This window comes from Scyliorhinus torazame, chromosome 2 (assembly GCF_047496885.1).
Source record: "Scyliorhinus torazame isolate Kashiwa2021f chromosome 2, sScyTor2.1, whole genome shotgun sequence".
Lineage (NCBI taxonomy): Eukaryota > Metazoa > Chordata > Chondrichthyes > Carcharhiniformes > Scyliorhinidae > Scyliorhinus > Scyliorhinus torazame.
The window spans coordinates 244,978,203-245,005,960 of NC_092708.1; the positions used below are offsets into that span (position 1 = coordinate 244,978,203).

Consider the following 27,758-nt stretch of genomic DNA (forward strand, 5'->3'; position numbering starts at 1 on the left):
AGATTTTACCGTTTTTGATCTTGCCCCGCTGTGCGTTGTTAAACATGAAGGCAACTGACCGTTGGTCAGTGAGTAGAGTGAATCTCCTGCTGGCCAGGTAATGCCTCCAATGCCGCACAGCTTCAATGATGGCTTGGGCCTCTTTTTCGATGGAGGAGTGCCGAATTTCAGAGGCATGGAGGGTGCGGGAAAAGAATACCACAGGCCTGCCTGCCTGGTTGAGGGTGGCGGCCAGAGCGATGTCTGATGCATCGTTCTCGATTTGGAAGGGGAGCGTCTCGTCGACCGCGGCCTTGGCGATGTCGGCCTTGATATGGTTAAAAGCCTGGTGAGCCTCGGCCATCAGAGGAAAAACAGTGGATTGAATGAGTGGGCGGGCCTTGTCCGCATAGTTTGGGACCCACTGGGCGTAATACGAAAAGAACCCCAGGCAACGTTTGAGGGCCTTGGGGCAGTGGGGGAGGGGGAGTTCCATGAGGGGGCACATGCGATCGGGGTCGGGCCCCAGAATCGCTGGCTTTGAAAGCAGACCAAGGCAGACCAGCAGCACGGTTCAATTCCCGTACCAGCCTCCCCGAACAGGTGCCGGAATGTGGCGACTAGGGGCTTTTCACAGTTACTTCATTTGAAGCCTACTTGTGACAATAAGCGATTTTCATTTCATTTCGAACTCCGTTCTGGACCACATAGCCGAGGATGGCTAAGCGGTTTGTGCTGAACACGCACTTCTTGTTATACGTCAGGTTGAGTAGAGTGGCGGTGTGGAGAAATTTGACAAGGTTAACATCATGGTCCTGCTGATCGTGGCCACAGATGGTGACATTGTCCAGGTACGGGAAAGTGGCCTGCAGCCCGAACCGGTCAACCATTCGGTCCATCTCCTGTTGGAAGACCGAGAGCCCGTTGGTGACGCCGAAGGGAACCCTAAGAAAGTGGTAAAGGCGGCCGTCTGCCTCAAACGCAGTGTATGGGCGGTCCACCTTGCGGATGTGGAGCTGGTGGTAGGCAGATTTCAGGTCTACTGTTGAGAAGACCAGGTACTGTGCAATCTGATTGACCATATCAGATATGCGTGGGAGGGGGTACGCGTCGAGCTGCGTGTACCGATTGATTGTCTAACTGCAATCAACGACCATCCTGTTTTTCTCCCCAGTTTTGACCACTACCACTTGGCTCTCCAGGGGCTGTTGCTGGCCTCGATGATGCCTTCCTGAAGCAGCCGCTGGACTTCAGACCTGATGAAGGTCCTGTCCTGGGTGCTGTGCCATCTGCTCCTGGTGGCGATGGGTTTGCAATCCGGGGTTAGATTTGCAAAAAGGGAAGGTGGGTTGACCTTAAGGGCCGCGAGGCTGCACACAGTAAGAGGTGGTAGGGGCCCACCGAATTTCAGGGTTAGGCTCTGGAGGTTGCACTGGAAGTCCAGGCCGAGTAGCAAGGCAGCGCAGAGGTTGGGGAGGACATAGAGGTGGAAGCCACTGAACTCCACGCCCTGTACTGTGAGAGTGGCGATGCAGTACCCCCGGATCGCCACGGAGTGGGACCGGAGGCCAGGGTGATTCTCTGGTTAGCGAGGTGTACCGCAAGGGAGCAGCGCCTTACCAAATCGGGGTGAATGAAGCTCTCAGTGCCCCCGGAGTCCAGCAGGCAGGAGATCTCGTGCCCGTTGACCTTCACTTTTGTTGAAGCAGTCGCGAGGTTGTGTGGTCGAGTCTGATCAATCGTGACCGAGGCGAGACGAAGCTGGTCGTTGGCGGTTGCAGGCGATGAGCGGCCGGATGAGGTCCCTGACGGGCATGGGTCCTGAGTTGGGTAAGATGGCGGCGCCCATGGGCCGCACATGTCGTCGGGAAAGCAAGATGGCGGCGCCCGTTGGTCCTGGGAGGAACAAGATGGCAGCATCCACTGGCCGCTCGTGGTCCAAGGAGGGGAAGATGGCGGTGCCCACTGGCTGTACGTGGGTTGTGCCGGGACAATAGCGGCGATTGAGTGGGCCTGGCACACTGCAGCAAAATGTCCCTTCTTGCCACAGGCCTTCCAGAGGGCGCTCCGCGCCTGGCAGCGCTGTCGGAGATGTTTTAACTGCCCACAGAAGTAGCATTTGGACCCCCCGGGGTTGGTTGGCTGCTGTGTGACACGTGGGATTGGCTGAGGGCGTTTGCTGATGGGGTCCACGATGGGGCGGCCATCTGCGGAGTCCACGATGCACAGGGGGGGTGGCTTAGGCCTGAATGTTGCGTGATGTGACCGTAAGTGAAAGCGCTAGTTTCTTGGTCGCCACGAGGTCGAGAGTGGCCCCCTCTAAGAGGCGCTGGCGGATGTAGTCAGACCCTATGCCCGTAACAAATGCGTCTCATTCGCAAATTCGTGTGTTCTGTGGACAGTCACAGTCTCTAACTAGGGGGAGCAGGGCGCGCCAGAAATCTTCCACCGACTCACCGGGAAGTTGACGATGTGTGGAGAGGAGGTGCCTGGCGTAGAGTGTGTTAGTCCGCTGAGCGTAGTTTTCCTTCAGTAGCTCCATGGCCTCTGCGTAGGTCGGCGCGTCCTGGACAAGTGGAAAGATGTTGGAGCTCAGCTGCGTGTAAAGGATCTGGAGCTTCTGTGCTTCTGGAATTTCATCTGGCGCAGACCCGATGTACGCTTCAAAACAGGCTAGCCAATGTTCAAAGTCCTTTTTGGTGTTGTCTGCTTGCGGATGCAGCTGCAGGCGATCCGGCTTGATGCGGAGGTCAATCTTCTGAAAAACTCAGTGTCATAAATTGATGCACGATCAATTGCACAAAGACGAGAGTAGGATGTAATCGAGGCTTTATTACACTGAGATGGGTGGCCTCCAACAGCAGCTGACGAAATGGCTGCTGTACTGGGAGCACTCATATTTATACTCCGCCTACTGGGCGGAGCCAGCAGGCAGGCATCTACCCCCGTACCTGTAGTACAGGGGCCTTACCGTAAAGCACCTATATCAACATCCTATATGTACAATATATACATCAGTGGTGACTACCACATCCGTAACCTGTGATGCTATGTTCCAGGTGCTGGGAAATGGGATTAAAATGAGTGGCTAGAATTTTGTTTCTCTTTTTAGCCGGCGCATGGGCTGAATGGCTTCTTTCTGCACCATAACTTTTCCATGGTTCTATGGACAAAACTGTTAGCATACCCTGATACTTTTGATTTCAATAACCTGATGGAATTATATGCTTCTGCATCTTCTAATTATCCACCCCAGCTTATTACATATAAGAAGACTCCACGACGCACGTCATATTCGTAGAGATTTGCATTATATTTACTCCGCCGAATCCTTACTTGAATTTAAAGGTTTCTCCCAACTCGGTAGCATTTCCGGGAGTGATCTCAAATATTCCACTGAAAGAGTACGGATGGCCACCATAGGCATACTCTGTCAAAGTGAATGTAGAAAAGATTACTGAAACAAGGGTCAGCCACTTGCAAACTTATAATATTATTCCAGCAATGTGCTTCAAAGCAGCAGCGGACAGCCACTCTCTTCCTATCCATGTGACACTTCCACCTCGTAAAACAGCTCACTTCATGGAACAGGGTTCCCAATTCACTTTTAATTAAGATTGAATCATGAATAGTTTTAAGCCCATCAGGGATCAAACCTGACATTTGAGGCCGTTTTTTGAATAAATTTAGAATGCCCAATTCAATTTTTTCCAATTAAGGGGCAATCCACCTACCCTGCACATCTTTGGGTTGTGGGGGTGAAACCCACGCAGACACGGGGTGAATGGACAGTGACCCAGAGCCGGGATCGAACCCGAATCCTCAGCGCTGTGAGGCAGCGGGACCAACCCATTGCGCCACCGTGCTGCCCCTTACATTTGGGACCTTGACTGCTGGTCAGAGGGAGGAAACTCCCTTTGGTTGTGTGCAAACCCAGCTACCCAAGCCTGAAGCTACAATATTCAAGGTCATTCTTCCACCCAATTCGTCATAACAACCCACATAAAATTAAAGGTCAAAATTGTGTACAAAATATATACATAACCAGTGTAACTGGTTAATGTAGCTGCAAACGCTAAACAGTCAACATTGTCCCTAAGCTTCCAGGAACCCAATTATTGCTGGCAAAGATCCTAAATTGCACTGTTTTGTGTGGCAGTTGCACAGTACATTTCCTGGGAAAGTAATTTGAATATAATAATAATAATCGCTTATTGTCACAAGTAGGCTTCAATGAAGTTATTATGAAAAGTTCCTAGTCGCCACATGCCGGCACCTGTTCGGGGAGGCCGGTACAGCAATTGAACCCATGCTACTGGCCTTGTTCTGCATTACAAGCTAACTGTTTAGCCCACTGTGCTAAACCAGCCCCGATGCCACAGCCCATGTAATGGCAACTCAAGGACTTCAGAATAGCTAGTGCCATCTCCATCAATAAACTAGTGAAGCAGATCAACTTTGGCGTGACCTGAATTTCAAAACCCTTTCACAATGCTGAACTTGACCACTTGCAGAAAATGGTTTGAGTTACGACCGAACTCAGTTGCCCTATTCAGTTTTCAGAAACATTTTGAGATTGATTTTTAAAATTTTTTATTTTGGGAGGACATGGGTCATTTAAATGATTTATAAAGTCTCCGATTTTAAAAACTCTCACTTGCATCAACAGTGTGAGCGGGAGCCTTCATGGGCCACATTGCACACAACATACAGGAAACCAGCAACTTAACGGCAAGGAAGAAATGTTTTGACGGGGTTTAGCTCAGGATTAAAAATACCAACCAAATACTGAAATATTATTTTATTTTATTTAATGATCTTGAACATATGAATTGAAATATAGGCTAGAATTCTCCGGCCTTTGGGATTCTATTTTCCCGCCAGCTCTGGCCTTCCTGGCAGCATGGGGTGGCTTCAATGGGAAATCCCATTGACAAGCAGCAGAAGTAGAGAATACCTGTTGCTGAGGAATATGTAGCTGGGGGAGAGGAGACTCCTGCCCATTTTCACAGAGCAAATAAATTTTTTTAAGGATTTTGCACTCACCCTCTGAAAGGGCACTCTACCCAGGCCCACTCCCCACCCTATCCCCACCTAACCTTTCGACATAAGGGGCAATTTAGCATAGCCAATCCACCTAACTTGCACATCTTTGGCCTGTGGGAGGAAACCGGAGCACCCGGAGGCCATCCACGCAGACACGGGGAGAACGTGGAAACTCCACAGTCAACTGAGGCTGGAATTGAACCCGAGTCCTTGGCACTGTGAGTGAAGATCAATTCTTCACTCACCCAATTCTTCATAACACATAACCCACATAAAATCAAATGTAAAATTTGTGTACAAAATAATACACAAACAGTGTACAGTTAAAGTACCTTTCAGATTGGCTGACAGCTCTCATGAGCGGGACTTCTTACAAGGGCAGATGCAAGTCCCGCCCACTGCCAACCACCACTCAAGTGTGCATTAACTAGCAGTGGGCCTCCGAGAGTCTGTGATAGCCCGTTCAGTGCTCACCACTCATAAAATGTGACCCTAAGTGTAAGTTCTGGGACAGGTCAAGTGGACGATCTTATGGTGCCTACTAATTCTGTACATTCCTCGAATACTGTAATCATATTATATATCTGTGAAAATCTGAGATAGATAATAGAAAGGTAGACCACTTCTAAGCCCCATATTGTAAGATCAATGAAATAATACATATTTTAGCTTAAATTGCATTTTGATTCTAACGCTGACAGAAATGATTTTCAGGTGTTTTTGACTACCTGTCCAAAATAATCTATAGTGTTACTTTGAAACATGAGGTTAAACTGAGAAGCAATGTGGTGTGGGTGCAGAATACACAATTCAATATCTCTGTGCTTACCTCTTCCATAGATCTCAATACCAGAATGAAAAACCCCTATTCCAAGTGTGGCTGTGTACTCATTTATCCAATACTGTAAAGGAAACACAAAGGTTAAATGGTGCATTAATGATAAGCTCATGAAGCTTAGCAGTGTAGTACCTATATGCCAACAAAGCACCAAGGATGTAGTTATCTCATTTGTCCTTTGCGAAATGAATGCTTTACTCTTTTTACAAAATTGAACACTTGATTTACTTTGTAAACACTTAATTACCTGCAAATGCTCGCATTCAAAGCATTGTCTTGCATCTTTGAATTTGTCTATATATATGTTTCTGGAATATACCTCTTCATTCACCTGAGGAAGGAGCAGTGCTCCGAAAGCTAGTGTTTGAAACAAACCTGTTGTTTAACCTGGTGTTGTAAGACTTCTTACTGTGCTCACCCCAGTCCAACGCCGGCATCTCCACAACAAAATTGAAGTTCAATTTTAAGTTTACTATCACACAACCACAAAGAGCATTGTACCCTTCACTCTGATGAATAAGCCTCAGTTCTATGGCTAAGTATTGCAACAATTTCTGTAAGGATTAAGTATTGTTGCAATAAATTGGTCCCATTGTGCAGAGTATATCATCAATGTGTGACGATACCTCTACCTGGCAAGTCTTGGGTTAATTTCAGAAGACAAATTTCAAAGAAAGATGATCAGACATTAAAGCCTCCTGGGAAAGCACTTAGAATGCAAAAGGGTCCATTCAGCACATCATGTTGTGCGGACTCCCCTACGAGAATCCCAACGATTTGCAATTTGTAATACTGTGAGGGAAGACGACTAAACCACAGGAGTGATAATGTTGACCAATAGATATTTTTTATGTTAAAACAAAATTTTATTGAAACAGAGGGGAAAACAATCACACCGTAATAGCTTTCCAATTAACAGTTAAAACAGTCTTAAATAGAAGGGGAAAGAAAACTTTAACTCACTATCTACACCTGCTACTATATATTCCAATTCAGCTCAAATGCCACTTAGAAAAAAGTTAACAATCATGGTTATTTGCTTCTCTGTGCAATCCTTTGGAGATAGACCCATTCAGGACCAACCCAAAAATCCTTCTGTCTTGTCAGACTAAAATCCTATGGCAAACTGCAAAACCACAGACAGACTTGGCTCCTCCCATTAATAACATCATCTGTATCCCAAGCACAGGGCATTCTCCAGTCTCCTCCCACTAAGATACCCCATGACCTGCTTAGCTAGGACCAAACACAAACCTTCATGAATTATCTACACCCCAGGGATGTATTCTATTAGCCATCTATATGTCAACAGGTAATGGTTAAAATCAATTATTACTGCACTTTTACAACACCTTAATCACAGCTTTTGCAGACATATGTATTTGAACCCAGCATTTTTAATAACGTTGCAACAACAAAATATAATATATAATAATTTTCTACATTCATCATGCTGTTAAGCAGAGAGAGCTTTACGGTGCGAATGCATGACCTCATCGTACCTGACTCGGATTTGTAACGAGATAGCTCACGAGATCTAGCGAGATCTTATGCACGTCGCGATATGGATCTTGCCCTCATTATGCTTCACTTAAATATGTCTGCACTGGAGTCCCCCAAGGCCCGGGATTGAATGCCCGTGCCTGGGAGCCATCGCCATGGTGCTGTTTAGCGCTGGTTTCCACAAGCATGGACCAGGCATAACGGCATTTGGGGGCCATCTCCCAGGCAATCAGAGGACCCCAGGTGGTCGGGCTCTGGGCAGGGTCGTACCCTGGCACCCCTGTTGCCATCTGGGCATCTTAGCACTGCTAGCCCAGCACCTTGGCAGTGGCACCCTATCAGTGCCACTTTGGCACTGCCAGGGTGCCCAGGTGACACTGCCAGCTTTGTAACTGGTAATCTGCAGAGAGAGATCCAGAGTGCATTCTGGGAAGCAGGGAGAAAACCAGGGAGCACCCTGGGAAGCTAGGTGATAAAAAATCTTACCCACAGGTTCCAGCGGCCTTCATTTTCGGAGCGAGCTAGGACAGTGGATGCAGGTAGGGCTGTGGATGTTGTCTATATGGACTTCAGTAAGGCCTTTGACAAGGTCCCTCATGGCAGATTGATACAAAAAGTGAAGTCACAAGGGATCAGAGGTGAGCTGGCAAGATAGATACAGAACTGGCTAGGTCATAGAAGGCAGAGAGTAGCAATGGAAGGGTGCTTTTCTGATTGGAGGGCTGTGACTAGTGGTGTTCCGCAGGGATCAGTGCTGGGACCTTTGCTGTTCGTAGTATATATAAATGATTTGCAGGAAAATGCAAGTAGTCTGATTAATAAGTTTGCGGACGACACAAAGGTTGGTGAAATTGCGGATAGCGATGAGAACTGTCAGTGGAAAAAGCAGGATTTAGATCGTTTGGAGACTTGGACAGCGAGATGGCAGATGGAGTTTAATCCGGACAAATGTGAGGTAATCCATTTTGGAAGGTCTAATACAGGTAGGGAATATACAGTATAAAAGCAAATTACTGCGGATGCTGGAATCTGAAACAAAAGAGAAAATGCTGGAAAATCTCAGCAGGTCTGGCAGCATCTGTAGGGAGAAAAAAGAGCTAATGTTTCGAGTCCGATGACTCTGTCAAAATACAGTGAATGGTAGAACCTTCAAGAGTATTGACAGTCAGAGAGATCTAGGTGTACAGATCCACAGGTCACTGAAAGGGGCAACACAGGTGGAGAAGGCAGTCAAGAAGGCATACGGCATGCTTGCCTTCATTGGCTGGGACATTGAGTATAAAAATTGGCAAGTCATGTTGCAGCTGTATAGAACCTTAGTTAGGCCACACTTGGAGTATAGTGTTCAATTCTGGTCGCCACACTACCAGAAGGATGTGGAGGCTTTCGAGAGGGTGCAGAAGAGATTTACCAGGATGTTGCCTGGTATGGAGGGCATTAGCTATGAGGAGAGGTTGAATAAACTTGGTTGTTCTCACTGGATCGAAGGAGGTTGAGGGGCGACCTGATTGAGGTCTACAAAATTATGAAGGGCATCGACAGAGTGGATAGTCAGAGATTTTTTTCCCAGGGTAGAGGGGTCGATTACTAGGGGGCATAGGTATAAGATGCGTGGGGCAAGATTTAGAGGACATGTACGAGGTAAGTGTTTTACACAGAGGGTAGTGGGTGCCTGGAACTCGCTGCCAGAGGAGGTGGTGGAAGCAGGGACGATAGTGATGTTTAAGGGGCATCTTGACAAATACATGAATAGGATGGGAATAGCGGGATACGGACCCCGGAAGTGTAGAAGATTTTAGTTTAGAGGGGCAGCATGGTCGGCGCAGGCTTGGAGGGCTGAAGGGCCTGTTCCTGTGCTGTACTTTTCTTTGTTCTTTGTGCCTGGGTGCCAGATTTCCTGTGCCGGTTTGGGCCTGGAGCTGCCCTCCCTTATGAGGTGGGGTGAGGGGGGGGACTTGAGAACCCCCTGATCGGCACGTTTGGGTTTAGCAGGCTCTGGAGGCTGCGATGGGTGGTCGAGCAATTGGTGGCATTTAAACCTGGTGACCCCATCTCTTCCTGCACTGATGAGCTGAGCGACCCTTCACCTCCCCAACCATTTTTTTGGTCCGTGGAACCTCTTCTCATGGGCAAGGCCTCCCCCCAGGCCCGACCCCTGGCAGTCCGAACCTGACTCCTGGGCACCTTGGCACTGCCAGACTGGCACAGTAGAAAGTGTCACCCAGGCACCCTGGCAGTGCCAACATGAACCAGGTGCCAGGAAAGTGGTAGGTTACCACCCTGCCCTATCCCAACCACCCAAGGGTCTTTAATGACCTCCGACACCCTCTAAAGTACACCCACGCCTGGGCCACATTTGTGGAACACAGTGGTAAATGGCACCCGGTTGAGGTCTTGCAGGCATGGCCATTGACGGCTAGACACTGGGTGAAAGCGGCGTCCGGGTATTTAAATGAGCCCAGCTAGGGCGTGATCCACTAAGGCGTGATCCAGATTGCGATGGGTGGTGCAAATCAGGTGATTCACGATCGGCCTTGCATGGAGCCCGATTGGGGCTCTCACGGAATTCACCCGTTGCACCAGGCTGAATCACACCCTTAATCTGCTCTAATGATACCTTGCAGTGCATGGTGGACTGGGACAACGAGCACATAATATGCCCCAGAGTGCCTCTTTAGAACAGCTGCTTCTTGGGGAGGCTGGGACAGATTGAACTAATTCTTGATCTTGGGAGTTTTCTGTTTCCTGCATTAATACATCTGATCACAGTGGAAGCAAATTTTGAGCATTGACTGAGGGAGGTCCCCCTCGAGTTTGGTTGTTCCTTGCTCAAACCCTGGAAAGGAACATCTCAAGTCCCCAGAGGCTGTATTGCAATGTAGAATGTGGGCAATGAACAGGCAACTCGAAACCCTCTCATGGCTGTTTGCGCCTGACATTCAAGCGTCCAGTATCCATGGAAGTATCGGTGCATTTTGTACTATACTGAAAGCCCCACCAAATGATGTTAAGTCAGCTGAACTCATCTTCACGGGAATGTCAGGTCATTTGGTTCCATGTGAAGCCAAAGCTTTCAGACGTCTGCGAGCAGACAGCCAAGATGGCGTTGCTAGCCCCACTGTGTAATAAATGGAATGCGTGAAGCTACTTATTTCAATGCTTTTGATCTTGCATATGCTTGATTGTCAAGAAGAAGCCCATCTGGATGATAGGATTTGAAAGTTAAGTAGGTAAGGGAATTGAACATTAAGTAGATCATTTAAACTTAAAACAGAATATCTGTGCTGCCACATTAAGCGTTTAGAGTTTGATCTCATTTGAAAGCAATCCTAATGTCTACTTTTCTCATTGGTTTTTCTGGAATGATTGGGCTAATCACATCATTTTGCTTGAAGCAAAGGAGATAAATATTCAGAATTCTGATACTGAATATTCTGAGGAGTTTTTTAAAATCTCCCTAATACAGATTGGAGGCACCGTTCAAAATGAAAGAGCAGTTTAATACATTTAAAACATAGCTTAATGGGGTTTCACAGCATCCTTTTAACACTGGATTCTGAGTTTGAATTCAGTCCAAGATGAAAGCCAACTGTTATGGATTCTAAACGAGACTAGTATTGGCACATTTGCGTCAGTTGCTACTCACTGTGGGGCCACAGTATAAAACTGTCATAATTTAGAAATGCCTGCCAACATCACTGAGAAAACATTAATTCTGTCACAAAGCCATAATGGTGCAGTTCAGGTATGCTCTCCCTGATACAGACTGGACGGAATGATAATCTTTTGCACTCGATCTGACTTAGAGGGTGCTTGATGCTGACATTAGGTGCTGACCAAATCTTAGAAATACATGGCCATTCCTCATCACTGATACTGTAAAGCAAAAGCTGGCCAGATGTAAATTTAATGAGTCAGAGGAATGAAGATGCAGCATGTTTTTGCATCGCCAACTGTTCACCAAAATGTTCAGCCAATTTTTTTGCCAGCTTTGCTTTTCGGACAATTTGCCCAACAAATCTAACCTGCAGTTCTCTGAGTTTACATTGGAAAACCCGCAAATTCGAGGTTCTGCAGGTACAAACTATTTGAGGATTGATAACATAGACAAATGAAAATCTGGTCGGAGTCTCTCAGCCAGGTATGCATAGTGGGGATAAAGGGGTCTTTTTCAGGATGGCAGCCGGTGACTAGTGTTATGCCTCATGGGTCTGTGCTGGGACCACAACATTTTACAATATACATTAATGATCTGGAAGAAAGAACTGAAGGCACTGTTGCTAAGTTTGCAGATGATACAAAGATCTATAGAGGGACAGGTAGTTTTGAGGAAGCAAGGGGACTACAGAAGGATTTGAACAAACTAGGAGAACATAGAACAGTACAGCACAGAACAGGCCCTTTGGCCCTCGATGTTGTGCCGAGCATTGTCCGAAACCAAGATCAAGCTATCCCACTCCCTATCATTCTGGTGTGCTCCATGTGCCTATCCAATAACCGCTTGAAAGTTCCTAAAGTGTACAACTCCACTATCACAGCAGGCAGTCCATTCCACACCCTAACCACTCTCTGAGTAAAGAACCTACCTCGGACATCCCTCCTATATCTCCCACCCTGAATCTTATAGTTATGCCCCCTTGTAACAGCTACATCCACCCGAGGAAATAGTCTCTGAACATCCACTCTATCTATCCCCCTCATTATCTTATAAACATCTATTAAGTCGCCTCTCATCCTCCTCCGCTCCAAAGAGAAAAGCCCTAGCTCCCTCAACCTTTCCTCATAAGACCTATCCTGCAAACCAGGCAGCATCCTGGTAAATCTCCTTTGCACCCTTTCCAATGCTTCCACATCCTTCCTATAATGAGGTGACCAGAACTGCACACAATACTCCAAATATGGTCTCACCAGGGTCATATATAGTTGCAGCATAACCCCGCGGCTCTTAAACTCAAGCCCCTGTTAATAAACGCTAACACACTATAAGCCTTCTCCACGGCTCAATCCACTTGAGTGGCAACCTTCAGAGATCTGTGGACATGAACCCCAAGATCTCTCTGTTCCTCCACATTCCTCAGAACCCTGTCGTTGACCTTGTAATCCGCATTCAAATTTTTTCTACCAAAATGAATCACCTCGCACTTATCAGGGTTAAACTCCATCTGCCATTTTTCGGCCCCACACCTATCCATAACCTGTTTTGCAATTTCGTCCTCCACATCTCTATTGCTATTTGGGGGCATATAGAAACTCCAAACAATGTTACCGCTCCTTTCCTATTTCTAACTTTGGCCCATATTACCTCAGTAGGCAGATCCCCTTTAAACTGCCTCTCTGCAGCCGTTAAACTAGGAGAGTGGGCAATGAAGTGGCCAATGAAATACAATGTGGAAAAGTGTGAGATTATACACTTTGGAAGGAGGAATTTAGGCATAGATTATTTTCTAAATGGGGAAATGCTTAGGAAATCAAATGCACAAAGGGACTAGGGAGTCCTTGTTCATGATTCTCTTAAAGTGCAAGTCAGTCGGCAGTTAAGAAAGCAAATGCAATGTTAGCATTCATGTCGAGAGGGCTAGAATACAAGACATGGGATGTACTTCTGAGGCTGTATAAGGCTCTGGTCAGACCCCATTTGGAGTATTGTGAGCAGTTTTGGGCCCCGTATCTAAGGAAGGATGTGCTGGCCTTGGAAGGGGTCCAGAGGAGGTTCACAAGAATGATTTCTGGAATGAAGAACTTGTTGTATGATGAACAGTTGAGGATCTGGGTCTGTACTCGTTGGAGTTTAGAAGGATGAGGGGGGACCTTATTGAAACTTACAGGATACTGCGAGGCCTGGACAGAGTGGATGTGGAGAGGATGTTTCCACTTGTAGGAAAAACTAGAACCAGAGGACACCATCTCAGACTAAAGGGACGATCCTTTAAAACAGAGATGAGGAGGAATTTCTTCAGCCAGAGGGTGGTGAATCTGTGGAACTCTTTGCCGCAGAATGCTGTGGAGCCCACATCACTGAGTGTCTTTAAGACAGAGATAGATAGGTTCTTGATTAATAAGGGGATCAGGGGTTATGGAGAGAAGGCAGGAGAATGGGGATGAGAAAAATATCAGCCATGATTGAATGGCGGAGCAGACTTGATGGGCCGAGTGGCCTAATTCTGCTCCTATGTCTTATGGTCTTATGCTATTGTCACTGGGCCAGTAATCCAGCAACCTAGTGTAATACCCTTGGGACCCAGGTTTGAATCCTATCACGGCAGATGGTGGAATTTAATTTTTTTAAAATTGGAATTAAAAGTCTAATACTGACCGTGAGATCATTGTCAATTGTTGTAATAAAGGGAACGAAATCTGCCATCCTTGCCTGGCCTGGTCTACATGTGACTCCAGGCCCACAGCAATGTGGTTGACTCTTAAATGGCCCATATCACTGCCCCAGTTGTATCACAATCGCTAGAAAGTCTCGAAGAACTGCAACAGTTCAAGAAGGCAGCTCACCACCACCCTTGGGATGGGCAATAATTCCTTCCTAGCCAGTGATGCCCACATGAACAACTATTTTAAAAACAAATCCTTGCTTTGGTGTGATCAGTCAATTTGCCACTAAATTCAAAAGAATTAGGATTTAATTTTATGAGCTAGAAGCCATTTTTTATTTCGCACTTGAATACACTTAAGAGGGATGGTATTCATAGAACCCTTACTGCTCTCCTTACATATAAACTCAGTTCAAATCATGCTGTAAACCTGGACTCTTCAAGCGCAGCATTTCAAAAGGTGTAAAAGGCATTGAAATATCCGATCAGCCATGATTGTATTGCATGGTGGAGCAACCTCAATAGGCTGAATGGCCTCCTCCTGTTCCTATGTTCTTATAGCCGCATTAAAGACATGCTGTCAGCTGAGCCCAGTTCTGTCTAATGGTCAACATCCAAGTTGCAGATCAGCAGAAATGGGAAGAAGGGCTCTTAATGGATCGCTATCTTCTTCGCAGGAGCTGAGAGAACATTCAATCCTGCATCTTGAGGCTGCAGCTGGATGGGTAATTTTCCATGCCCTCCCCAGGCTGATTGAAAAGTCTTCACCTCCATCTATATCATCTTCATTTTGAATCTTCATTGTTGTCATTTGGCATCATTTTCACGTGAGAATTTTAATTTTTATGCCCTAAGCTCAGGACTGTTTGGGAAAAGGGGACTTGAGGGAAATCATGGGAGTTTGACACTCAAAATGATTCCCACTGCTACTAAAATCAAGGCATATAATTATTCTGTCAAGGAAGTGCAAGGTTCACTAGTTCATAAGGAATTGCATTAACTGGTGTCACCCCAAGCTCCAGCCTTACTGATTAATAATCTTGCATTTCAAGAATCCGGGTCTCCAGCATGATTTGAACTGAGTTTGAATGCAGTGACAGCAGTAAGGCTTCTATGAATACAGTCTGCACTCTTAAATTCAGGAGGGAAATGAATCAGTGAGAGTTCCCTATCCTAATCAGCATCTGGTGAGTCTTACTGATAAGTGTGCAAATGAAAATGGTGAGATAATCAGCGGTGACTATGATGCTCTCCTCCTTGTCCCTTTGCTTTGTGAAAATCTATGTATCTAACCATAATTGTCATTCTTTATGTGAAATCCGTGGCTGTAAAGCTCCACTGCTGTTCTGATACCAGTGCAGAAGTCACAGAATTTTGAATGTTTGGTAAGATCTCCATGAGTGCAAGTCTAGCAGGTGAAATAAAACGTTTGAACCACTATCCTCACACATATCGGGTGGGATGCTCCTTCCGTTCATGGGAGTGGAATCCTCCGGTCCCACTACAGTGATTGGGAGATTTGGCTGAGCACCAAACCCTCTGTCCTAACTACAGCGGTAGCGGAGCAGACTCGTAACAGAAAATCCTGGCCATGATTTTGAATATTGCTGAAAAGTGAGACATGTTGCCTCGGCATGTTCCCTTGGCTGTTTATAATGGGCAGAATGCAGACTGTACTCAGCCAGCCCACGTTTGCAAAACATGAAACAAAATATTTACTGTTAAATGTGATTCCGGGATTGGGCAGCACTTGCTGAACAATCCTGAGTGTGCTGACAGCTACACTAACAACCAATCGAGCTCGTAATGTGGCTCATTTATACTTAGTAGAAGTTTCATACAATCATTCATGTCCTGTGCAAACAGAAGAAATATTTTCAAGCCTTGTGCATTTTTTGAATTACCAGGAGTTTGGCGAGCCTATAGATACCCGTTACTTTCTAGCCTTATTACGCCTTGGCCAATCTGGATTGACTTGCCAACTGGGGGCAGCAAGGCAGTACTGTGGTTAGCACAGTTGCTTCACAGCTCCAGGGTCCCAGGTTCGATTCCCAGCTTGGGTCACTGTCTGTGCGGAGTCTGCATGTTCTCCCCGTGTCTGCATGGGTTTCCTCTTGGTGCTCTGGTTTCCTTCCACAGTTCAAAGATGTATAGGTTAGGTGGATTGGCCATGCAAAATTGCCCTTAGTGTCGAAAATGTTTAGGTGGGGTTCCTGGGTTATGTGGATAGGGTGGAGGGTGCTCTTTCCAAGGGCCGGTGCAGGCTCGAAGGGTCGAATGGCCTCCTTCTGCACTATAAATTCTGTGAAATAATCACAGTTTTCTCTTGTAGTATAAATTGTTGTGTTCATTTAAAATTTGGCATTCTTGAATTTGTTCTTCAAGACCAAAATCTTTGGCAACATGCCTCTATTTTTAGGATGTACATATGATTTTGTGACAGCTTTTTTGGGGGAGTTTCAAAGAGGTGCTGTCTCAAGATATGGTGGGCTTCTTTGACAACAGGCATTCATCCAAGCAAAAAAGGTCCTGTATCATTTAGGGTGAGGTAAAGTCACCATAGTCCCAGATGACCATATGCTAATGTGATGAATGGTTACTGCACCTTTAATGTAATGATCCCTTTAAGACCGGGTTTGGAACCCTGGGGGACTCCGCCTCCGGCTCCACCCCCCAGGGAGCCATATGTAAGGTAATGCCCAGTGGGCAGTGTGCAGTGAGCACACTTCTCGGTAGCTGACTGGTTCTCTGCTAATTAAAGCCTTTGTATTGTCAATCATCTCTCTCGAGTTGTAATTGAGGGTATCTCAGCTGCTTTCCCCTTTTGAGGGGACGAGCTGACTAGCAGTGATTTAACCTGAGAATCACTACACCTCAAGCAGGCCTTCATGAATAACCTCAGACAGTACGAGAATTTATCTCATTCTGCTGGCCTTGCTGTGCATGAATAGCCAAGAGAGCTAAACCAGCTTGTCCACAAAAGCGGTGTGACTGTGGAGTGGCTGAAGTGTGCTGCAATGGGTTCTGCAAAGAGAGTTTGCTATTGTTAAGCCTGCTTGTTTACGTTGATATGTAAACACAGTCAGGCAAGCAATTGGACACCACATCACATTTGGAGCTCAAGGAAAAAGGCCAGGTATCTGGGAACTGTCTCTTCAAACACTGGTAAAAACTTCCAACCAAAGAGATGGTGGAGGTGCATGGGAGAAGAAACACAGAAAGAGAAAGAGCTGTATTTATTTTATTTTATTTTATTGTCACATGCACCTAAGTACAGTGAAAAGTATTTTTCTGCGGCCAAGGTTTCTTTATCCTTCCTCTTTCTCTTACACCCCCCTTCCCCTTCCCCGCCCCACCCCACCTAACGTTAATCAGGCTTTTAAAAGCTCCACTAAAATAAAAGCAAAATTCTGCGAATGCTGGAATCTGGAACAAAAGCAGAAAATGCTGGAAAAACTCAGTCGGACTGGCAGTCTTGTGGAGAGAGGAAACAGAGTTAATGTTTTAGTCCACATGACCCTTCATCAGAGCTGAAGAAGAGTCATACATACTCGAAACTCTAACTCTGTTTTACTTCTCCAAAGATACTGCCAGTCTGGCTGAGCATTTGCAGCTTTTTCCTGATTTTGTTTAAAGGGCTCCCCTCCTGAGAGTGGATAACCCTGCTCATGCTAATGCCTACTTCAAATGGTTGGCCTTTAAAACTGAGCAAAAACCCCCCATCATTTGTGTAGTGTGCAAAACAAAGTGGGAGCCAATCAGCTTGAGAGCCCTTGATTTTTGTAGTTACCACCCACTGAATTATAGAGCATTGAGTAGCACTGAGGAACAGAATAGTGCGGGGTGGGTTTTGAGGCCATTGCTGTTTTCAATGTATATTGCAGTAATGGGTTGAGGACAGCAGCAGCAACAAAGCTCTTCAAAATTTTGAGGGTACATATATCGGTAGATAGGAAGAAATTTTCCCCTTAGTAGAGGGGTCAATAACCAGGGGGCATATATTTAAGATTAGGGGCAGGAGATTGAGAGGGGATGAGTAGTGAAACACCATAGCATCCAAGTGCTGGAAAATGGGTTTAGTACAGATAGGTATTTGATGGCTGGCACAGACACGATGGGCCAAAGAGTCTCTTTCTGTGCTGTAAAACTCTATAATTTTATGCTCTGAAACTGAAGAGAGTTGGCAGGAGGTCAATGATGGGCCAATTGCCATTGATCCAGGAAGGTTGTGTAGTTAAACCAAAAAATGTGGATTCTTTTAATATCGAAAATTGCAAAGTCATAAAACCAAGGAAGGAAACAGTGAGGACACAAAATATATGGGAACAATCCACAGCAAGCAGCACAAGAGAGTAACCTACATTGTTTTGAGAGAAAGTGTTGTTGAGCTCCAATGGTCAAAGTGGATACTAATCTTAGGGTGCTGAGCTTAAGTGGACTAGCACATAACACAGGGTGTGATAATTAAATTGGACCAAGCATTTGTTCCTGTCCTGCTCGATCCTGTGTCCTGTTCTGGGAAGCACACCATGGAGCAGAAAAAATCCCCAGCTTTGCGCAAAGAAAGGCAAGTAAATTGATAATTGGGATTAGCCAACTGAGCTGTGAGGGAAGATTAAGGGAAGTAAATATGTTGATATTGCGAATAAAAAAGTAACTGCGGCAAACCTGACTGAACTATTTAAGAATCATCAAGGGAATGGATAAACTGGATCCCAGCATGACCAAGATTAATACTTAAAGAATGGTTAACATGTGGAATAGTCTGTGGAAGCAGTAGGATTGGAGACTGTTGCAAAGTGACTTATACATTTTTGACAATAGCAGAGGTAGAATGGAATAAGAAGTCCGTGACCTTTGAGACATGCCAAATGTGGTTATACCAAGGTCTGTTTGATTTGCGTTGCTAAGAACACTGAGAAATATGTGGGCAGAGATGGTTTAATTTAAGCATGTCTAATGATGCATCATGGTTGAACAGAGCTTTAGAAGGTTGGGTGTCCCAAAATATTTGCTGCCTTGAATTTCTATTGGGGATTTTCCTAATCGGTGTATTTTACTCCAGCTTATTTAGTGTTGGTGGGAGGTCTTGTGACGCAGAGGGTAGTGTCCCTCCCTCTGAACCAGAAGCTCTGGGTTTGAGTCCCACCCCAAGGCTTGATAACACGACCAAACAGGTTGAGTGTGTCAACCTGCAAATCCTTCCAACTCTGGCGGTAAGAGCGGGTGAGATTCTTGGTTCGCCACGCTTGATGCAAAATTACCCCCTCCACGCTATAAACCTCTGGTGACAGACTAGCAACCTGTTCTGGGAATTATTAGCTATGGAAACAGACTAAAGTCTCTTAGTGCACCACTAGATGTGTTAACAGAATTGGCGCTGTGAGGCAGCAGTGCTAACCAATGCGGCACATGCTGCCCTAGGGAAATTACTTTGTGTTGAATTTCCAACTTACCACAGTTTCTTTTGATACATCACCAAATTACATTTGATCACGATACTTACATTCTGTACAAAATCCAAACAAGTGATTTAAAGCAACTGAAAGATGTTGAATAATCAGCATCATTACAATGCAGATTCTTTTCATCCATTGCATTTCAAGTCGCATGATTTATCAACTTTCATTGTATGAAAAATCTGTCATGTGTTCCCTTATTTAATGCATTCTCACTGCCTGCCAGCTGTATGTCTTTCCTTTTGCTTTGAAGGTAATAATAATAACTGAGATTTATGTCTCCCAGCAAGGAAAAAAAAACATTTGCTGCTCTAGCTGTTAACCAGGGACTATTCACAATCATAGCTCCTTGTGTTTGACCTCTGGCATGCAGCTTGACAAAAAGGCTAGATCCTACCTTGCAAATCGTTCAAGCCCCACCCCAACCTTGAGCATCTGCCTTCACCTGTCGTGTTGAATTAGTCAATTGTTCTGTGCTCAATTATATGAGTCTGGTGGCTGATCTGTGCTCACGGTATATGATTGGTTAAGCCTGGGCATGGACTCTGAGCAAAGTATACAGGCACCACAGAAGCTTTTGGAAGCTGAGTTGTAAGCATGAGTGCAGACATTTTGTGAGATATTTTAAAACTCTTGCAAATAAAACTGTTAGAAACTAGTATCACCTCTACATAGCTCCAAAATATATAAAATATATATCAGAAAAATGAAGCACTCTTGATACCTTCAGATTGAGCTTCTCCAATTCTCCTCACAGACCTGGAAATTTCCTGACTGTTGCTTTCCAAACCTTGACTATCATTGCCACCTTCAGATCATTCCTTGATTGGCCTTCCTGCTCCATTACCAAGCACAAGTCTGTGTCAGGGCTGCACCTGTGTTGGTTCTCTGCCTGCAGTTTGTTCAGTGGTCAAGGCCTGGGAGAGCATGCTGCATCTCTCTGGGCCAGACATGGACACTCAAAGTAGACTAGTTCTATTGTAAATTGTACTGATTTTATTCAGAACTTCATATTTCATACCTCTACACAGACTCTAAGAATCAAAAAGGAGACTACTTCAAATCTGTGATGTTGAGTGCGCCATTACGCAACAGTGAGCTCATTCAATGTTTGTAGAATGATATAACATCACTGGTTAGTTATTGGGAATAAAAGCTATTGGGAAAAGAAATGTCCACAAGATTTTACTTATCTTCTGTTGTTGCATTGGCAGAAATCCGACATAAATAGTATAAACATGGCTGAGGTGAATTGGGTAAGAGATCATAGCAGCAAGGTGGCACAGGCGGTGCAGTGGCACAGTGGTTAGCTAGGGACCCGGTTCAATTCCGGCCTTGGGTAGAATCATAGAACCTACAGTGCAGAAGGAGGCCATTCGGCCCATCGAGTCTGCACCGGCCCTGACACAGAGCACCCTAGTGAAGCTCACGTATCTACCCTATCCCTGTAACCCAGTAACCCCCACTTAACCTTTTTGGACATTAAGGGCAATTTAGCATTGCCAATCCACTTAACCCACACATCTTTGGACTGTGGGAGGAAACCGGAGCACCTGGAGGAAACCCACGCAGACATGGGTAGAACGTGCACATTCCGCACAGACAGTGACCAGCCGGGAATCGAACCTGGAACCCTGGAGCTGTGAAGGAACTGTGCTAACCATTATGCTACTGTGTTACCACCATGTCAATCTATTCTTGATCATCAATAAAGTGACGGAAGGGGTCATTAACAGTGCTATTAAGCAGCACTTGCTTAGCAATAAGCTGCTCACTGATGCTCAGTTTGTGTTCCACCAGGTCATTCAGCTCCTGACCTCATTACAGTCTTGGTTCAAACATCGGGGGCGTCATTCTCTGACCCCCCGCCGGGTTGGAGAATGGCCGTTGGCCGCCATGAATCCCGCCCCCGCCGAAGTCTCCGGTACCGGAGATTGGGCGGGGACGGGAATCGGGCCGCGCTGGTTGGCGGGACCCCCCGTTCAATTCTCCGGCCCGGATGGGCCGAAGTCCCGCCCAGACATTGCCTGTCCCGCCGGCGTAAATCAAACCTGGTATTTACCGGCGGGACCAGGCGGCGTGGGCGGGCTCCGGGGTCCTGGGGGGGGCGCGGGGCGATCTGACCCCGGGGGGTGCCCCCACGGTGGCCTGGCCCGCGATCGGGGCCCACCGATCCGCGGGCGGGCCTGTGCCGTGGGGGCACTCTTTCCCTTCCGCCTCCGCTACGGCCTCCACCATGGCAGAGGCGGAAGAGACTCTCCCCACTGCGCATGCGCGGGAAACTTTCAGCGGCCGCTGACGCTCCCGCACATGCACCAGGAAACTCAGCAGCCGCTGACACCCCCGCGCATGCGCCGCATTTCCGCGCCAGCTGGCGGGGAAACAAACGCCATTTCCGCCAGCTGGCGGGGCGGAAATCCCTCCGGCGTCGGCCTAGCCCCTCAATGTTGGGGCTAGGCCGCCAAAGATGCGGAGCATTCCGCACCTTTGGGCCGGCGCGATGCCCGTCTGATTGGCGCCGTCTTTGGCGCCAGTCGGCGGACATCGCGCCGTTGGGGGAGAATTTCGCCCCGGAATGCCTGAACTGACATCAAGGCAGCATTTGACCAAGAATGGCATCAAGGAGCCTTAGCTAAACTGGACTCAATGGGAATCAGGGGAAAAACTCTCCGCTGGTTGGAGTCATACCTGGCACAAAGGAAGATGGATGGTGTGGTTGGAGGTCAATTATCTCAGCTCCAGGAAATCACTGCAGGAATTCCTCAGGGTAGTGTCCTTGGTCGAACATCACCAGCCACTTCATTATAAAGTCAGAAGTGGGGATGTTCGTGGATCATTGTGCAATGTTGACTGTGTGGAGTTTGCATATGGGTTGGACGGCAGCATGGTGGTGCAGTGGTTAGCACTGCTGCCTCACGGCGCCGAGGACCTGGGATCGATCTCAGCCCCAGGTCACTGTTCGTGTGGAGTTTGCACATTCTCCCCTGTGTTTTTGCGTGGGCCTCACCCCCACAAAGATGTGCAGGGTAGGCGGACTGGCCAAGCTAAATTGTCCCTTAATTGGGAAAAAAAAGAATTGGGTACTCTAAATTTCTTTTTTTAAATGTGTCTGCGTGGGTTTCCCCCGGGTACTCAGGTTTCCTCCCATAGTCCAAAGATATGCAGGTTAGGTGGATTGACCATGTTAAATTTCTCTAAGTGTCCAGGTTAGGTGGGGTTACGGGGATAGAGCAGGGGAGTGGACTTTGGTAGGGTGCTCTTTCGAATGGTTGGTGCAGACTCAACGGACCAAATACCTACCTTCTATACTGTAGGGATTCTATGATTATATGATAGCAGAACACAAAGAATGAACACCACTCTAACCATCCTTTCTAAGATTAGGAGAAGCTGTGTCTAATCCCTGCATGCAAATGTCCTGTTACGTGTTATTCCACTCCAAGATCTCGCTATAAAAATCCTATAAAGTTGCTGAAAGTAAACACGCAGATGCAACAAGTGGTGAAGAAGGCAAATGGTATATTGGCCTTCACAGTGAGAGGATTTGACTACAGGAGCAGCACGCCTTGCTGCAATTATACAGGGCCTTGGTGAGACCACACATGGAATATATTGTGCAGTTTTGATCTTCGTATCTGAAGAAGGATGTTCTGGCTATAAAGGGATTTACCAGACTGATTCCTGGGAGGCAGGACTAACGTATGAGGAGAGTCATGATGTGGAGATGCCGGCGTTGGACTGGGGTGAGCACAGTCAGAAGTCTTACAAGACCAAGTTAAAGTCCAACAGGTTTGTTTCGAATCACAAGCTTTCGGAGCGCAACTCCTTCATCAGGCTTCATGAGGAGACAGTGAGTCACTGGAGTTTAAAAGAATGAGTGGAATGGAAACCTATAAAATTCTAATAGGACTAGACAAGGTAGATGCAGGAAGGATATTCCTGATGATGGGGGAGTCCAAACCCAGGGGCCACAGTCTAAGGATACAAGATCAACTATTTAAGGCTGAGATGAGGAGAAATCTCTTCACCCAGAGAGCAGTGAACCTAATAATAATAGTAATAATCTTTATTATTGTCACAATGTTGCTTACATTAACACTGCAATGAAGTTACTATGAAAAGCCCCAAGTTGCCACACTCCAGCGCCTGTTCAGGTACATTGAGGGAGAATTCAGAATGTCCAATTTACCTAACAGCATGTCTTTCGGATTTGTGGGAAGAAACCAGGGCCGGGTGTTGGCGCCGGCGTAAACACCGGAGTGGTGCATACCGGCGTCAATGGGCCTCCTGGCCCAGCGATTCAGCGGCCCTCAGGGCCAGCATGGTGCCGGAGTGTTGCGCACTGCTTCGGTGCCGATACACGCCGCTGCACAGCCGGCGTGGGTCGGCGCATGCACACAACGGCCGTCTGTGTGTCGGCGCATGCACGTGGTGGCCATTTCCGCACCGCGCAACATGGCGGAGCGCTACAGCGGGTCCATACAGAAGGAGGTAGGCCCCCTCCAGATCGCGGGTGCCCGCCGATCAGTTGCCCTCGATCGCGGACCTGGACGCCTTGGAGGCCCCCGCTCGGAGACTGATGCCCCCATCCCCCCACCAGGACAGCCTCCATGGCTGCGAGTCCGAGCTGCCGCCGGGTGGTACCAGGTTGGAACCACGCCGGCGGGACTCAACGGGAATTTGGCTGGTCGACCGCGGAGAATTGCCGCGGGGGCCTCTTTCAGTGGCCCCCGACCAGTGCCACGTTGACCGCGCAGGCGCGATTGCTGCCGATTCTCCGTTGAGCGGAGAATCGCGTCCCGGCGTCGGAGCGGCGTGGCAGGAATTTCCTACGTCACCGCCGATTCTCCGACCTGATGCGGGCTCGGAGAATCCTGGCCTAGAGCACCCTGAGGAAACCCATACAGACACTGGGAGAACGTGCAGACTCTGCACAGACAGTGACTCAACCCAAGCCAGGAATCGAACCTGGTACGGTGGTGCTGTGAAGCAATGGTGGTAACCACTATGCTACTGTGCCGTCCTGTGGAATTTGCTACCACAGAAAGCAGTTGAGGTCAAAACATTGCATATTTTCAAGAAGGAGTTAGATACAACTTTTGGGGCTAAAGGGGTGAAAGGATATGGGGGGAAAGTGGGAACAGATTACTGAATTCGCTGATCAAGCGGGATTGTACTGAATGGCGGAGCAGTTTCAGAGGACTGACTGGCCTACACCTGCTCTATCTTCCTATGTTTCTATAATTTTCATATAGCTCCTAATAGCTCTTTGTCTTCTAATTTGAGATGTGCTCACCAGTGGGTCACAATGTTAAGAATGATCCTCTTTCAGCCTGCAGATCCAAAAATCAGCGCGTCAGTAGTCCTAACTTCATGCTGGCTGCAGGGACTTGCATGCAACCTGTATCTATTAGGGAATGACAAGCGTGCAGGAGTCCACACTTTGTCCATTGATTATGTACTGGCAGGCAGTGTAGATACTGTACAGAACTGTAGGTACAGTTATAAGCAGGGGCCAGCTGAGCTGTATGTATTCTGTGGGCTGGATTGAACTTGAACTATGAACTTGAACAGGTCATAGTTTGGGAACAGATTGATAGAGAGCACAGAGGAATCCACCGAATAATTATTTTCAGCTGGGTGCTAATATTAGATCTAAATGTAGCTGTACGTATGATTTATTATTGATTAGAAGATTTCTTTATTTTAACTTCTTTACAAGAGGATTTCTGGAGTGAGATTTGGCCATAAACGTTGTCACTCAATGAAAGTACAAGTGATAACTGAGAAATCAGGAACGATTTAAGGAAGAAAATGAAAGAGATTTTTTAAAAGGTTAAATAAATATTAAAGCAATGTTTTCTTTGCTCATCTCTTACCTGTGGGATATAGTTTGATTACATTGTGATCTTATTTATTTCTGAAGTGATTCATGATACAATTTGTTAATAAAGGAATCGGCTCATTTCCAAAGCTGGAGCGAGTCTAAATTGGAGCCAATCCAGATTTACCTTCCAATATTAGCATTTTGGATTACTTCAGATTTGGTTATTTTCAGCTTCAGTACTTGTTCCCTTGCTGGAATGAAAATAGCTTCCTCGGGCAACATGTTAATTCTGTCAGCTGGAAGACAACCAACTTTACTTGAGAAAACCACTGCAATGTCCTTTATTGGATATCACAAAAAAACGCCAAAGGGTATTCTTCTTGTGTAACGCCATGGCCTGGATATATACAGGAGGGGGTTATAATTCAGTGGAAGGCCGAGGTTTTCAGACAGGATTCTCCCCTACCCGGCGGGGCTGGGGGTCCCGGCGGGATGGAGTGGCGTGAATCACTCCGGCGTCGGGCCGCCCCAAAGATGTGGATTTCTCCACACCTTTAGGGGCCAAGCCCTCACCTTGAGGGGCTAGCCCCACGCCGGAGTGGTTAGCGCGCCGCCAGCTGGCGGGAAAGGCCTTTGGTGCCACACCAGCCGGGGCCGAAAGGACTTCGCCGGTCGGCGGAAGTCTGCGCATGCGCAGGAGCGTCAGCGGCTGCTGACGCCATCCCCACGCATGCGCAGGGGGGAGATCACTTCCGCATCGGCCATTGCGGAGGCTGTGCCGAGGCGGAAGGAAAAGAGTGCCCCCACGGATCGGTGGGCCCCGATCGTGGGCCAGGCCACCGTGGGGGCACCCCCCGGGGCCAGATCGCCCCGCGCCCCTTCCAGGACCCCGGAGCCTGCCTGCGCCGCCAGTCCCGCCAATAAGGTAGGTGGTTTGATTCACGTCGACGGGACTGGCATGACAGCAGCGGGACTTCGGCCCATCGTGGGCCGGAGAATCGCCGGGGGAGGGGCCTGCCGACCGGCGCAGCGTGATTCCCGCCCCCGCCGAATTTTCGGTGCCAGAGAATTCGGCGGCCGGCGGGGGTGGGATTCATGCCATTCTGGCCCTTCCGGTTCCCACCTGGATGTCAGCCTGATTGACAGGCTTGGCATCCAGTTAAATGGAGAGCAATCTGTAGTATAAATAGTTATTTTGCTAATAGCTAACTGTGGTGGTATGTATTAGGGGTAATACGGTACACCACGTGTCGACAGGCTTTTGGTGGAGGGATGCCAGGTCCTGATAGGATCTGCCACCTACTGGACTCCTCCCAGAAATGCCGGTATAAGAACCCAGTTTTCCCTCCATTTCCCTCAGCAGCTGCATTCTGTAACCACACTGCTGGGGATAAAGTTCTGCTTAATAAAGCCTTCAATTGACATTACCTCAACCTGCCTCGCGTCATATTGACGGTGCTACACTAACATACATCACCAGTAATGTCAGATCACGTGTCACTGACTCTCGAGAGAGAAATCTTCTGCAACTCCTGTCCCTAGTTTGTATGTTCGTATGTCGGAGTCTCGTGTTTGTCTATCCCTGGGCATAGTTTTATATTGTTATAGCTCTAAATTCTTTGGATGCCTTTTTCTCATGATCTTTGTTTAACAAACCCTGGAGCTGTTTATGATGATAAGTCACACTCTAGAACAGGCCGTAGGGTTGGGTAGGTAGGGCCCGATGAGCTGAAGGGCCTCTTCTGTACTGTATGACACAATGACTCCATGGCTGAGGAGCCTGGGGTGGGGTCAGATCTTGGAGGGTGGGGCCAATCTGGGGTTGTGGCGGGCAGTGGGGGGAGTGGATTCCAAACTCTGCTTGGGGTGGGAGCAGGGGGGAGGGTCGGAGGAAGTATTAATATTCTCTCCAAAGCCATCCTCACCTCACTTCAGTTGCCAGGTTTCTTGAGTGCTGGTAAATACAAGCGACTCGTTGTACAACACGTAAAGCTTAAATCAGAGCCCATCAGCTTCATTGCAACATTTATAATGATCAACCTGCCTTCTGGGAGCATGTTGGCTGCCCAATCCCTAGAAATGGGTGGGTTCAAAGCAGTTTGGAGTGAAGGTTCAGATTTTTAAAAAATTTAAACATCTGACACCCCCCCCCCCATTCATCTCACTAGATTTTGTGTGCTAAAGTTCAAGATTTTGTGTGCTAAAGTTCAACATTCCCCCCACCCCCTGCCAATCACTCCAGATTGAAAACTGTGATGAGAATTCAGACTGTGTGAGAAGATGACACAGAGCTATAACAAACAACTATTTTGTTAATCTTGGATGAGGCAGTTGCCAGTTATGTTCAGGCAGAATAATGGACCGCAATATCACACAATACACCACTGAGAGTGCAGTTTACTTCGAGGAGAATAAAAAAACAAATAGTGACTTTGCATTGGTCTAGTTCCTTTTAGGCTTCAAAGCCAGTTAATTACTTTTGAAGTGTAGTCACCGATGATATTTGGGAGCCAATGTGTGAACAGCAACTTCCTTCAAACAACATTGTGACAGATGACGGTCACTTCGACGCCGGCGGCATTCTCTGGTCCCGCCAGCAGCACACCCCCACCTGTGGGTTTCCTGGTGGCGTGGGGTGGGTCCAGTGGAAAATCCCATTGCCAAGCGGCAGGAGTAGAGAATCCCGCCACCTGCGAATGGGCGTGCCAAATTCTCCATCCTCGTGCGCAACAGTAGTGGGGCAGACTCATGTCGGAGAATCTTGGCCGATGTGTATGTCGGCTTTG

At 47.2% G+C, this 27,758-nt stretch overlaps 1 protein-coding gene across 1 annotated transcript in view; it reads right to left on the minus strand.

Annotated features, from left to right (window-relative positions):
* LOC140396922 (deubiquitinase DESI2) overlaps positions 1–27,758 on the minus strand; it is a 253,108-nt gene that overhangs the window by 68,614 nt on the left and 156,736 nt on the right. Inside the window, exons 2-3 of the mRNA XM_072485857.1 lie at positions 5,855–5,927; positions 3,316–3,409 (exon numbers count right to left, since the gene is read on the minus strand). Of these exons, the coding sequence (XP_072341958.1) occupies positions 3,316–3,409; positions 5,855–5,927 (167 nt within the window). The remainder of the gene's footprint in view (positions 1–3,315; positions 3,410–5,854; positions 5,928–27,758) is intronic.